Below are 14,116 nucleotides of genomic sequence, written 5' to 3' on the forward strand. Positions count from 1 at the left end.
TTTTTTGACTCAACTGCTTTAATCACTCTCATTCACTCTCTATATTCTCTAAATTTTTCTCTTTCCATTTTAAACGCTCTCACTCTTTCTCTCAATAGCTGCTTTTAAATCACACTCATTCAATCTTTTGCTCCTTCATTCCTTTCACACTTTCTCTCTCTTTCGATCACTCTCACTCTTTCTGTTTCTCCAATTTGCTCTAATTTTCTCTTTCTCTCTCTCTCTCAATCCCTCTCACTCTTTCTTTTTCTCTCTTGACTGCTCTTAAATGACACTCATTGCTTATCTCAATCGCTATCTCTGTCTATCACTCTTTCAACCCTTCTCACTTCTATCCTCTTTTAATCACTCTCACTCTTTTCGTTTCTCTTATTCGCTCTAACCTTATCTCTCTCGATCTCAATCGTTCTTTTCATTGCTCTTAATAAGACTCATTTTCTCTCTCAATCCCTCTCACTCTTTCAATCCTTCTCAAGTCTTCCCTCTTTCAATCACTCTCTCGCTTTCTGTTTCTCTTACTTTCTATGTCTTTTTTTAAAGTCATTTTCTCTCTCTCTCAATCCCTCTCACTCTTTCTTTCTCTTTCTCTCAACTGTTCTTAAATGACGCTCATTCCTTTTTTTCACGCTTACTTTCTGTCTCTCTCTCAATCCCTCTCCTTCCTTCTTTCTCTCTCTCGACTGCTCTTACATGATGCTCATTGTATCTATCAATCACTCTCACTTTCTCTTTCCATCACTCGTTCATCTTTCTCACGTCTTCCCTCTTTCAATCACTCTCATTCTTTCCGTTTCTCTCATTTGCTCTTACTTTCTATTTCTTTCAATCGTTCTTTCCATTGCTCTTAAACACACTCATTTTCTCTCTCTCTCAATCCCTCTCACTCTTTCTTTTACTCTCTCAACTGCACTTAAATGGTACTCCTTCATCTCTCAAGCATCTTTCTTTCACTCTTTCAATCCTTCTCACTTTCCCCCCTCTCTCTCTCAATCCCTCCCTCCCTTTCTCTCTCTCTATCTCTCTCTCAACTTCTCTTCTCTCAGACGCTCACTTCCCCCTCTTTGAAACGCTCTCACTCTTTCACTCTTTTTGTAAATTGCTATAACTTTATCTCTCTCTCTCTCTCTCTCTCACCTGCCCTTAAATGACGCTCTCTAAATCCTTTTCACTTCTTTAATTCATTTACTCATAGTCTCACTCTTTCTCTCACACATTCTCTCCATTGCTCTTAACCACTTTTAATCTCTTAATTTTTGGTCTGTCTCAAGTGCTTTTAATCACTTTCTTTCACTTACTGTCATTATGTCAACCTCTCTCTCTCTCTCTCTCTCTCTCTCTCTCTCTCTTTGGTCGTGAACCTTCAACTGTTCTAGTGAAGAAACGGTTTGAAGAATATGTCATTATTACTCAATCTCATGTTGTTCCAAACCTATATGTTGTTGCTGTTTTTAGGTAAAACTATTTTTCTTGATTCTTTCCAGACCTAAGGTCAATTTAAACTGTCCAATGTAAGTTTTTTTCTGTAAATTCATTCTGGTTTTGAACAACATGTGGATGAATAATAAGGCTAAATAATAACAGTATTTGATTTTAGAGTGATCTGTTGCATTAAACACCTGACCATTCAATGTACAACATTTCTGTTGGCGAGGCTGTCTGTCAGTTATTCGAAGAATACCAGCTCAAAATAATAATTAAGTTACAACGGTACAAACTAAAAATTGTAATTCTATCCAGCGAACACGGAAGCAGTCAAATGTTCCAGCATAATTCTCCTGGCCTTCTTGGAAACAGACCTTGTTCAATCAAATTACAGAACTGCAACTAAATGCTGTATGAAAATCAATAAAATACATCAATGTTCAATAAATAATGACATTTATTAAAAAGTAATGATGTAAACAATTCATCAGCCAAACAAGACGGTCTATGCTGTTTAAGGTTGCCAAGCAACAGAACAATCAAAGATGATTAACGTTTCTACAAAATAATGTGAGCACATATTAAATGGAACAACCAATCAGATCTCTTACAGATCTGTAAGAGATTTATATTTAATGAACTGTATTTCTCATTCAACAAAACTTTTGTGATGCCCCACTTTACAAACATCAATGTGTCACCCTGTCATCCCTTCTCTCTCAGCTCCGCACACACAAGCCGCACTAAAAGCTGAAAAGAAACTAATAGGAGGGGATATTTAAATTATGCATGCAAGCCATATTTTAATTCCTCCTTAATTCAAGCGATCCAGGGAATTCTCAGCACCCACGACCACCGTAGGGACCGAGACAGTTGCGCTATTCTGACCCCAAATGGAAATTTCTGACCTTCTTTTCACAGCAGATACTGTTAGCTCATGCATAGATTAACACATGTGGTATTGATGAACCGCAGAAAAATAGGACAGAACTGCATACACAACCAATCTGAGATGACGTGTGTCTTTTCATCTACTTGCAGGAACGTAGCGACGAAGCGCTTTGCTTGTTCGTGTGACATATTCATGTTTCAGTTTGAGAGAATTTTTTTGAGAAAGCTGCACTTTACATTGTGTGGCATGTTGTGCCGGACTTAAAGGGATAGTTCACCAAAAGTAATTTATTTACCCTCATGCAACATTGGCCCCATTGACTTCCACTGTATGGACACCAATCCACAAAGACTTTTTAAAAGCAAAACTATATGGACCAGAATATCATAATATGTTGCTTTGTACTCTGATGATTTGCCATTTAGTAACTACCCGGAACGTCCTAGCATCACCCTAAGAACCCCATAGCAACCACATAACAATACCCTCCCAACCACTTAACATCTGCGCAGTATTTACATTTTTAATACATAAGTTTATTTTCACATTCCATTGAAACCAGGTTAAACCAAACAGCGTTCCATCTTTAACAAAGCCGTTCGTGTTTACAAGAGTATTCCAACATAAGAATCTGAAGATTTTAACTTTGTTTAGATCTACTGGTTGAATTGTTACAAATCATGTTGCGAATAATAATGTTAAACGTCTTTTAAACACCTTAAGAAATAAGACCGAAAGAAGGCTGGAAAAAAATAATATCCTTTTGTTTTGAGAAGGACGAAGAGGGCCACTACTGAGACTCATGAGATTGTTAACACATGGCCGGCCTGATATCACTGAATGTGGGTCAACGTGTCAAAATTTGGAGATGGCATAAAATGACAACAAGCCCTGCAGGCACGGACCATGCACGAGAAACGCACTGTCTTTGTTGTCTATAATTCAATGCATTGTGTTGCAATTGACAGTGCTCTGAGAAGAGGGCGTTCCTGAAGTACCTGTGAGACCACCGCATGTGCACCATTTTAGGCTGGGGTCCAAATGTGTTTTTGAAAACCCTTCGCCTTGAAACAATGCCATGTCTCCACAGGCTATGAGCTTGCAAATAACAACTGTTTACATACATTACCCCTCAAATTAATTTGAAGAGAATGATAAAAAAGACACATGAAAATTAACAACACTGAACAACATCGTCTCTGTTCTGAAGTGCGGCCATCTGTACGTTAAAGTAAACCTTTTTGCAGAATCATAGTTCTAGTCAACCTATGCCAAGAGATTTTGGATGGGGGTTTGAATATGACAGAAGCAATAATGGAAAAACAGCACAGAGCACAGCAAGACGTCAAGCATCAATCTCATCCATATGCCAAGCCAGACCATATGTAGAATATTAGAACATGACCTTTTTTCAACGCTGCAAAACCATATAATAATGCTTTAATGTGCTACTACTTCACGTTAAACTGTTTATTTAACAAGAGGGACATTTTCAATTTATACAAATTCTTTATGTCTTTTGTCACCTATTCAAACTTTTATTGTCTGGTCAGGTTTTCAATAATACAGGTGATGGTTGAAGGTACATTCATATCCAGCTCCACCTTATTTTGCAACAAATAAAGATCTTTCACCACTAATTTAATCAACGTCACTTTTGGTTTCAACCTGTTGTGTTAAACGGCAGGTGCTTCAATACAATGAGTAGCCTATATCTAGGAATACAGAATATATACCACCCTATAGTGTGCTAAATTGGATGCAAATTACGCTGTGTGTAAATAAATTCATTTACATTAGGATGTTTTAAGTTTTTTTATGTAATTATAATTGTGTGTCATGTTTTATTTTATGTTTTATCACAATAATCATAGTTTAACCATGGTAAAAACGCAGCAACCACGACTTTACTATATCCAGTGACCGCATCTTAAACCATATTGTTTGTAGTAAAACTATTTCAACTAGCTAAACCCGTGGTACTTTTACTATAATAAAACCATGCTTAGTTTTGTTTATATTCATATTACTGTGGCTGACTGCGCAACGAAGAGTGTTTCCCGCCAACTTCAACTGCCATCTCTATTCAAAATTATATATAATCATCTCTTCCAACAATCAGACTCTCCAACCAACACTTGAACGGAGTTGTTCTTGTTGTAACCACTTGCCTTTATCTGCTGGCATCTAAAAACGATAACGCCAGAAAAACACGTAGATCTATGACGTGTTTTGCAACGGTCAAAAACGACGTTGCCTGAGGGCTTCTGAGCGCGCGTGTCAGCGGAACCGGGGGCGCGCGTTAAACTCCACTCACTGCGTGGACCTGCTTTCTCGTGGAAAACCTTCATCTACATCAATAACGATCAAACTGTATTTACATCGAGGTAATGGATTATATTAACTGTTCACCGACTAATTACAGCTATTATAGATAAACATGGCGACATGCAGCCGTTCCTCGCAGAAACCGTGCAAAGTTTTAAAGGAGCCGTTTTATTATCATTATTAGGCCTATTGTAAACAAGATCGATTGATCAGTTCACGTAATGTACGTTACTGCGACAGTAACGTTACCGTGTTTTGGTCATGTATTTTGGAGTACAATACAAACAAGAATCATTTGTATCCCTTACGAAAATTAACCATGGTTTTACAACACTACAGCTTAATGGTATTTGTAGTAAAACCACAGTCACAACAAATTTGCAAATTAGCACACTATGGTTCAGCCATACATGTGTAGTAATTAAAACTACAAGTACAAAAAAGGTACTCTTTTCTATGGTTAATCTAGGTCATTTGTTTTCAGCTACCGCTACTTTCCCTACTTCATGTTTATAGCGATCACAATAAACGTAATAATATGTATAATATGCATTCCATACGTACATTCAACACCGGGGCAACGTAATGTATAGCGAGTTTATTTTATGGCAAGGTGCATTTCACATTGCCTTGCTTCCTAATACTCTTTTAAAAATAAAGGTTCTTGGTTCTTCATTCTCTTCTTCTGAAAAGTATAGTTATGTAGTTATAGTTATTTGTGTCATCTTAAAAGATCTTGGCATCAACCCATTTTGATTAAAAAAAGGTATTTGTAAGAGTCTGCAACCCCACATTAGCAAACTTTCCTTGACATGATAAGACAGGGTTGACCATGCAAGAGAAAACAGATCTATAAACAGCTCAATGTAGGCTAGATATTTTTTTTTTCATAATGCACTCACATCTGCAAATACTTTGCAGATAAAGGGTTAAACATAGTGACTCCTTTTAATATAAACCTGATTCTTCACTAAATAAAGTCAGAACATTTTTTCTCAGCTTGCTTCGGCTGGACATCAGAAACGCTCGTCGTGCTTCGCCAGGAGTGAAATCTGTTTGCCATTTGCGGATAGCCTCACTGGATGGGAATTTAAACAAACACGCTAACTTTATAAGAGGAACGGAACAGGCTTACCTTCCTCTGCGCTAACTTTAAAAACGAAGCAAAAGATTATTGCAATTCCTAGTAGAGATCGCGAGAAATCCATCTTTCCGAAACGCGCCGTCTTGGAGTGACCCGTGTTCAAGTAGTGATCTCCTTCAAGGCACAAACGCAGATAAATCTGACCGAGAAAGAAACAAAACAAGCTTTTTCCTCCTTATGACGCTCAGATTTCCAGAATCAGTCCATAGTCAGAAACTGAGCCCGTTGCGCACAGCAAGCGCAAACTGTGCGTTACAAAATCGTTTTCAAATATGCATCAAAAGTCGTTGTGAAACAACCTGTTTTTCTCTGAACCTTTGACTTTGTGCTATGACTAATAAAAAGTGTTTTTGAAGCGTATTCCCTTATATAGCCGTCACGCGTTTACGTGCGTTATTGCGCTCCATTGGTCTACGATGGTTTGGTGATAAAGGTCTCCGCAGGGATCTCTCCTCTAATCGGCCGTTCAAAACACGTTGTCCATCCAAGTATAAATGCTCTGCTTTCTTACAGCTCTTACAACTCATTCAGCTCTACTCTGGAGACACAAGAATAGTTTTGTCCAAAGTAGCCTACTAGACAGGAGTGAAGTCGGCGTTACGCACAGAAGCGCACTGCACGGCTCGGCTGTGTTCTCTTGCAGAGCGCATGTGGATGTGCCCGTGAGCCCGTGTGTGAGTGAGAGAGTATGAGAGAGAGAGAGAGAGAGAGAGAGAGAGAGAGAGAGAGAGAGAGTATGTGTGTAATAGCATTTCGGAGCGGCGCAGCTATCGCATTACACTGAGCTATCCTGGCCCGCCCACCAACCCTCAGTCACCGAACAGGGCACAGCTCTCTCCCCTCACTCAAGATTCAAGATTCAAATAGCCTTATTGGCATGGTACAAAGTCTTTACATTGCCAAAGAATAGGAAGATTAAAAATGTTTCCCATTTTGCAAGCAACTGAGAGTTATATTTTGCGCATTGGCTTGAATTACATTTACATGTATGCAATTAGTATGCATTTCTTTATATCATTGTTTTATGAGGATAGTACATTAAAATAAATAAATACATGTCTTTAAATGCCATGTTTACAGCCACGATGGTCTATGGGGAGATTTTTTAAATATAACATAACATTTTTTATTATGGTAATGATTTGGCCGAGAGCAAAACCCTTACAAAATCAACAATACTTTAAGCATTATTTTTTATAATTATTGTAGCAAAGTACTCAAATTAGGGTCGCGTATAACCTCACTCAATTGTCACAAATATTCAGTTGGACTGAATCATAAAAAGCACCATTTGAAAAGAGTGAATCATTGGTGAATCAGATACGCTCTCTTTCTACCTTGTGCACTTGTGTGCCCGTGTGGGTTGCCAGTAACACACACTCAAAGCTACAGTACATGTTATTTTTAGATTTTGACCGGCCTTCCTTTCTAGCAAACGGCTGAAATGCAATTAACTTTACATGTCATGTGAATACGCTGTGATAAATTGTACAAAGGTTCACATTTCAAGCTGGTGACTCGGATGCAATAAAAATGCAATGTTCGTGTTATTGTTCACATGCAAAGGGTCATTATCAAGAGGCGATGTGGGTAGTGCACAGTTATTATGAGGCAATGTGTGGCAATGTTAATTTCATGTCCTGCCATACCTGAGAGAGTCATTGCATGAGTTCTCCTGCAGGGGGACGGACCTCACCGTAGGACACAGACAGCCGGGGTCATCCAGGGCAGAACACAAGCGCTGCACATCTTAGGTAATGTGAATTTAATATTTACCAGTACATTTTTTGAATCACGTTGTTAACATAAGGTCATGCACAATAAACAACATGAATGAACAAATAACAATTGCATTGGTATTAACTAACATATTAAATGCTTTAAAAATATCATTGGTTAGCTTATGCATTAATGCATGTTAATGTATGAGACCTAATTGATGCATTTTCAACAATTAAAGTGTTTCTGAAGTGTGTAAATATAAAAAAGGCTTCATGCTGAACACTTCGCTAAAAACCGAGAGAGTGATATGAGCAAAAAAAATCTCAACCCGCTGGCACAGGTTCAGAGAACAGTCCTGAGTCAGGACTGAAATGGCATGTGTTTTTGGACCGGCCACAAAACAGAACCCAACCCACCCAACCCAAGCTCCTCTACAATCTGACGTTCTAACTAGAGACACCGAGGTTTTTTAATGACACAGCAGAGCAGTGCCATGCCGAAAATACTTCACAGAGTCATCGGGGAGGCCTTCATCCAAGAATTTACAGTAAGTAGAAGGACACAATTTTTTTATAGCAGGCTGCTAGCAATTCATTTCTGTACTTGAGGTTTAACCTGCCAAGTTGTTGGAATATTTTGTTTGATGTCCTGCACACTTTAAGAGCACCAGGTTGTGTTTTCAGACTAAATTTAGCCGAAATATACAGTTGGCTATACAGCTAGTGATTTACTTGACTTTATGGAAACATGCAGTGGCAAAACTAAACTGATTTCATTAAAGGGCCACGGAGAAGACGGGAGAAAAAAAACAGATAGTTCACCGCAAAATGAAAATTCTTTCATCATTTACTCACCGGTTTGACATTCTTTCTTCTGCAAAACACAAAAGATGTTAGTAACCCAACAACATCGATCCCCATTGACTGGACTTTTATTTTTTAGAAACGATATTGAGATATTTTGAGACATTCTTCAAAATATCTTCGGGTTGCACACAAGAGTCATATACAGGTTTGAATGACATTAAGTTAAGAATACTGTAAATGATGAAATAACTGTTATTTTTGGGTGAAATATCCCTTTAACCAACACTAAGTGTCTAAACTAAACTACTAAATCTAAAATATAAAAAATATAAAAATATATATATTAAATTATAAATTATAATCATATAAAATGATGAATGTTAAATAATTTTATTTTAGTTACAAAAAATAATAAAAGTACTGTGCAAAAGTCCTAGTCACATTAGAAGCTTCATCAAAAATAATTATTTTGAACACATTTCAGTTGATTAATCATGTTAGTACAAATTATCAATATAGTTTTCTAAATATTCTTCGTCATTAACTGCATCATAGGAGAAAAACTAGGACTTGTATAACAAGACCCACACAAAGACTTGATCTCAGTATCGTCAATTCAGTCTGGGATTACATGAAGACGACAAAAACTAACCCAGCCTAAATCCGTTGTAACTGAAGCAACATCTCCAAGATTCTTAAAAACATCTACTGACGCAATAAAAGTAAAGTATATGAAAACGTTTTGGTGAAACATCTACCCCCAAGACTGGGGGATTCTTCAAACCCACTCAACAGCATTAGAAGTTTCTTGCATGCCTTGAAGCCGATTGACTTGTCCGTCTTCCTTCTATGTGTGTGTCTGAAGAACACAGACCCATGTGTGCGACTGGCCTTCAGTTCTCTCTCACTCGACACCCTTCTCTACACAGGAGCACATGGCAGGTCTTCAAAGACTATGAGGTCACATCCTGTTCACTCAAAGTCCAGCCAAACCATAAGTGTGTTGACAACTGTCTTTGTTTAACCCATGAGAAATCACAGCCTAAATGAGCTTTTGGGTCAGTGTTTATACTACACAATACCGTATTACACCAAGGGACAGTTCATACATAAGACCACAGCAAAAGCAGAATGCGTGGGTTTGAGACGTCCTTTTATAAAACCAAACAAATTTTCATTGAAAACGCTTTTCATGCTTGTGCCACAAGAGTTATAGGTTTGCATTGAAATTATTGAGAGACCCAGCAAAAATAAATCTATCTAGGCAGCAAACAGTAAGACACGTCACCGGGTTTTGGGACGGAGCCAACAAATATGTCTCAGATCACTCACTTCCCTGTCGTTATTTCCTTGTGTGCTTCCTTTTCTTGAATTTCATAACAGTGTAAACAAATTCATTCCTTCATTGCCAAGCACTCGAAGGGGAACTTTGAAATTACACAAGCACATGAGTCACAGCCACTCCTGAACTAGTCAACATTAACCGTGAGTCGCACAGGTTCCAAACACCAAGAGATGTGTGGCATACTAAAGTGGCTTTATTATTCTCATCCATTCTTCTCCATCCTTTAATCATGCATGAAATTTGTTAAATATGGCCACTATCAGAGGGTTCTGATAATTCATACTGTAGTCCAGGAGACTGAACGGAGATCTTAGTTATTAATAGCTTCAATCTATTACTTTTTTGGTTAACAAAACCCACCAAGCAGAGGACATAAAAGAATCTTCTTACCTTAGTCCCATTCACAAAAGTAAGCTTATAATAATGATTTATTTGAGGTGTCTGGTACAGTTTAGTGGGAAATGTCTGTTTGAAGTCATTTGACAGCTCACGTCGATATTTAGAGGGACCTGCAATTTATATTTTTAAAACAAGGAGGTTATAGAGAGGCAAAAGTTGTGGATTGCAGTCTTAAAGGTCTATTTACCAAAATATAATACGATATGCACCATCTGTTCAGAGGTGTATAAAGACTTTACATAATGAAGCATTAGTTGTTTAATATCTTAGAACAAGCAATTTCTATCCGCAGGGCCCGTTAAATGGATTTCGCAATGTTGTTTCTACAATGGCCCTAAATGGACAAACTGCGTTACAGAGCCAGTTTCATAAATATATTATCTCCATCAGCAAAGAAGCAAAAATGGGACGACATCTTATTCCTGTGTCAGCCACAGTAGTGCTTCGAAAGAGAGGGGGAGTGAGCCGTTGGTTGCAATTCGCAACCTCACCACTAGGTGCCGGCAAATTTCATTAACCGGAGCTTTAAGGATCAACATTTTCTCAGATACTGCCACCAAATTTCGATAGAAGGAATAAAAAAAGACTCAAATGGACAGTTGTTTATATACAGTATAATGAAAGTACTGAACTATAAATTCAGATCATTTGATTTTGGATAATTGTACATTTGCCATTTTTGACATCTCTTCTGAAACACTAATGCAGACACATGAGGTCATTTAAAAAAGAAAATAAATTTCCGAGAAGCAGGGTACTTACGCGAAAGCATAATTTCTCCATTCTATCTGGCACAATACACCTAAAAATGAATTAGTTATGACCATACAGACCTTAGAAACAGAGAAACATTTAATTCAAAGAAGAAAGACTCATGCTCTGGACCTCAAAGTATTCAATTTTATGCATTTAATCATATCAAATCCAGCTTTCAGAAAGAGTGAGGTGTACAAACTCACTGGCACGTGTGAGCACTACGTAAAAAACGATGACAATGAGTCTGGCAAAAACAATGACAAAACAAGCATGACATTTAGCTTCATAGATTTCCTCAGCGCCCGCCACAGAACAACCGCACTCTCAAAATGTTAATCAATAAAGAATCGTAAGGAAAGAAAATAAAAAACGTATGGGTTTAACGTTTGTTTGAATGCCACCAGCTCGAGACGGCGCTGGGGTGACAGCAACAGGATCGGCTCACTTTCACGGGGGTAATTGAAAAGTGATGTTGAGCAGATGTGGTCTGGTTGGTTTAGAAGCTGTCAGTTTAGGAAACAAATGGAAAGACGGTAATTGGCCTTCTGGATAAATCTCTGGCAATCTTACGGCCTACGTCTTGTACCAAATTAGATCATATTTTCATTTACACTTTTATCCAAAGTGACTTGAAGATGTGCATTCAATCTATACTTCTTTTCAAAAGTTTGCTTGATTCCTGCGATCGAACCTGTAACCTTCACCTTGTGTTTGGCCTGCCGAGACAGATACTCAAGAGACACTACAAACAAAATATATCTACGAGCACATGCGTATTTCATTTTGTTTTCAGATTTACGTACCAAAAAATGTTGCGAGGCTTAAAGTGAGCTGTGATTGGTCAACGCACATGTCCGTCAAACAGTCTCCTCCTGAAGTGATACGCTGCAATTTGCACAAGATTTTATGGTGAGTAATAAGTCAAGCAATGTGTGACATTACACAAACCCTTATTCGGGAACACTCCCACCCTTATAAATTTACTTTAGAGGCCCTTTTAGTACACACTGAGGTAAGGTTATGACGTCTACATGTCTGTTACACACGCAAGAACTAATGTGCCCAAAATAAACACAGTGTCATAAATAACAGCATTGTTTATTATTCATGAGAACGTCTCTAAGATAGTTTACGTACAATGATATGTCTTCCACCATTGGAGGGACGCAGATGTCTGTCTTTACTCTAAAAATATGCACAGATCACTTCAGAGAATCTCAGCCCACCCACTGCGTTCCCATCACGATGTAATTTATGCACGTATCCTTTAATCTGCCTATCCTGCAGGAGACCCACCCTTAAAGCGCAGAACACCACGAGCGAGTGGAGTTTATATCACACCATGTTTTTTCTTTACACAGTAGGGAAACGTTAAAATACAAGTGTCTGCCGTCTAATTAACAATAACAACACCGTGATTAGACATTTAACCTCACGCGGCTTTAAAATACATCAGCGCCACAAAAACAGGGAAAGACCAACCGAAAATAAGAGCGTAAAACTGGATGACAATGCTTTAGGGTGTCTCTGCCTGATTTCTAGGGTGTTCCGGGTGGATGCTTGTGGGGTCAAAACTTAAGAGGCACGACATCTTTGATATTCTGAGCCCAAAATATAACTTGTGTCTGAAATTGTGTACTGACAACAACAACTGCAAAAAAAATGAAGCAATGTATTTTATAGCTTTATAGTTTGCCTGAAATTGAAAATCCTTACACCAATTTTTCTTCCCAATGTCATGCCAGGCATGTATGACTTTCTTTCCTCTCCAGAACACAAAAGAAGATATTTTGAACAATGCTGGTAGCCAAACAACACTGTTCCCAACTGACTTCCATTGTATGAACACAAAACCACTGAGGCATTTCTCGAAATATCTTCTCTGTTTTCCACTGAAGAAAGAGTTAGTGTATGGATGACCGGGAGAGAAGTGGCGTTTGACGGATAAAACGGCTTCCTGAGATGGAGACAGATAGTGACAGAGAGTGTAAACATTTTAAGAGCAGCTTTTACAGGACACATGGTTTAAGCAATATTTGTACATTTAAAGGGTCAGAAAGTATGACAATTGACTAGAACTCAAAACCAAAAACAAGCCAATGCTGAGAACAACCCTTCACATAAAAGTGACGTGCAAGTTTGCACACGAAAACAATATTTGTTTTTATTATTTATGGTCAAGACCAGCATTTATGTTACTATTGCTCATCCCGGAAAACCTCTACGTAAGTCTTTGGATTTGGCAAATAACTGAACATGAATAACACCTCGTATCGTGTGGCTTGAAGAAGGGGCGTGCTGTTACTTTTCAAAGTACTTAGACTGATGATTTTCAAGTGACAGATGATAAAACAATACAATTTATACTGAATGATGAACCAGAGCCATAACTTTTACAGTTTGTTCCACAGACTTGGGGGAGGATTCTTCATTTTGCCGGGTTTACGCATTTTTTAAATACGGTCAAAAACATAAAATTACAGAAAAGACTGCAAATTTACAAGAAAAACATGTCAATTACTGTGAAAAACTGTCATTTTACAGAATATTTCTGGCGCCTCAATCGTGAAATTCTGGATGCATGCACACAATACATAGCAGACGTGTTTATTCTGGACGTCTAATGAGGGACATCGCAGCACGTATTGTAAAGAGGAGCATGTTAGCGTGTACATCACAGGTTGGAGTTGCTATGGCGATGTGTGTATGTTCTTTGTTTGTCAGTTAATGGGGGAGGGTCTACTGTACACAAGTACCATTTGTGACGCAACACAACATTATGCTAATCAATTATATGTGCGCATGCACGTGTGAAAGCTGCTCATGCATACACAAATGAGGATGTGAACATACATCAACACAATTGAGTGTTTCATTTACTCCGTTTCTCCTGTAATTATACTGAATTAACATTCTGGAGTTCTAATAATAATAATCTATACAGTTATGAACGTATTATAAAAAATTTGTGCATTTGCATAATAGCGCTATGAATTGCATAGGCCAATTACTATCCATACACTATTTTCACAAGCGGTATTGCTAATGCACATTTTTGGAAACTTGCAATAACAACATCGTTTCGGTCTGCTTTAAAATGCATGTTTTGTAAAGCTCCTTTGCAACAATAAAAAATGGTGAAAAGCACTAAATTTGAATATAATATAATAATAATATATAACAATAAAAGTCTTGAAATATAAAAGCCAGACAAACGTTCAAATAAGCTCTTTTGCAACGGTCTGTAAATCATTATAATTTAATTTTTTTATATATTGTTTAGACTAGACCGAGGTTACTTG

The 14,116-nt window shown here is 37.8% G+C and overlaps 1 protein-coding gene and 1 long non-coding RNA gene across 5 annotated transcripts in view; one reads left to right on the forward strand and one right to left on the reverse strand.

Moving 5' to 3' along the window:
* Nucleotides 1–6,441, reverse strand: part of nrp2a (neuropilin 2a) — a 67,542-nt gene extending 61,101 nt beyond the window's left edge. Inside the window, exon 1 of one of the 2 annotated variants that reach the window (XM_056763429.1) lies at nt 5,778–6,441. In XM_056763429.1, coding sequence (XP_056619407.1) covers nt 5,778–5,850 — 73 coding nt within the window. In that variant the 5' untranslated portion in view covers nt 5,851–6,441. Of the gene's footprint in view, nt 1–4,485; nt 4,633–5,777 lie in introns of those variants that run through there. The other variant, XM_056763437.1, reaches the window with a different exon arrangement.
* LOC130433522 (uncharacterized) overlaps nt 4,577–14,116 on the forward strand; it is a 25,698-nt gene continuing 16,158 nt past the window's right edge. The window contains exons 1-4 of one of the 3 annotated variants that reach the window (XR_008908584.1): nt 4,577–4,701; nt 7,468–7,540; nt 7,849–8,055; nt 11,608–11,723. This is a non-coding gene — a long non-coding RNA (uncharacterized LOC130433522). Of the gene's footprint in view, nt 4,702–7,467; nt 7,541–7,848; nt 8,056–8,289; nt 8,376–11,607; nt 11,724–14,116 lie in introns of those variants that run through there. The other 2 variants (XR_008908585.1, XR_008908583.1) reach the window with 2 other exon arrangements.

The sequence above is a fragment of the Triplophysa dalaica genome, chromosome 2 (assembly GCF_015846415.1).
Source record: "Triplophysa dalaica isolate WHDGS20190420 chromosome 2, ASM1584641v1, whole genome shotgun sequence".
Lineage (NCBI taxonomy): Eukaryota > Metazoa > Chordata > Actinopteri > Cypriniformes > Nemacheilidae > Triplophysa > Triplophysa dalaica.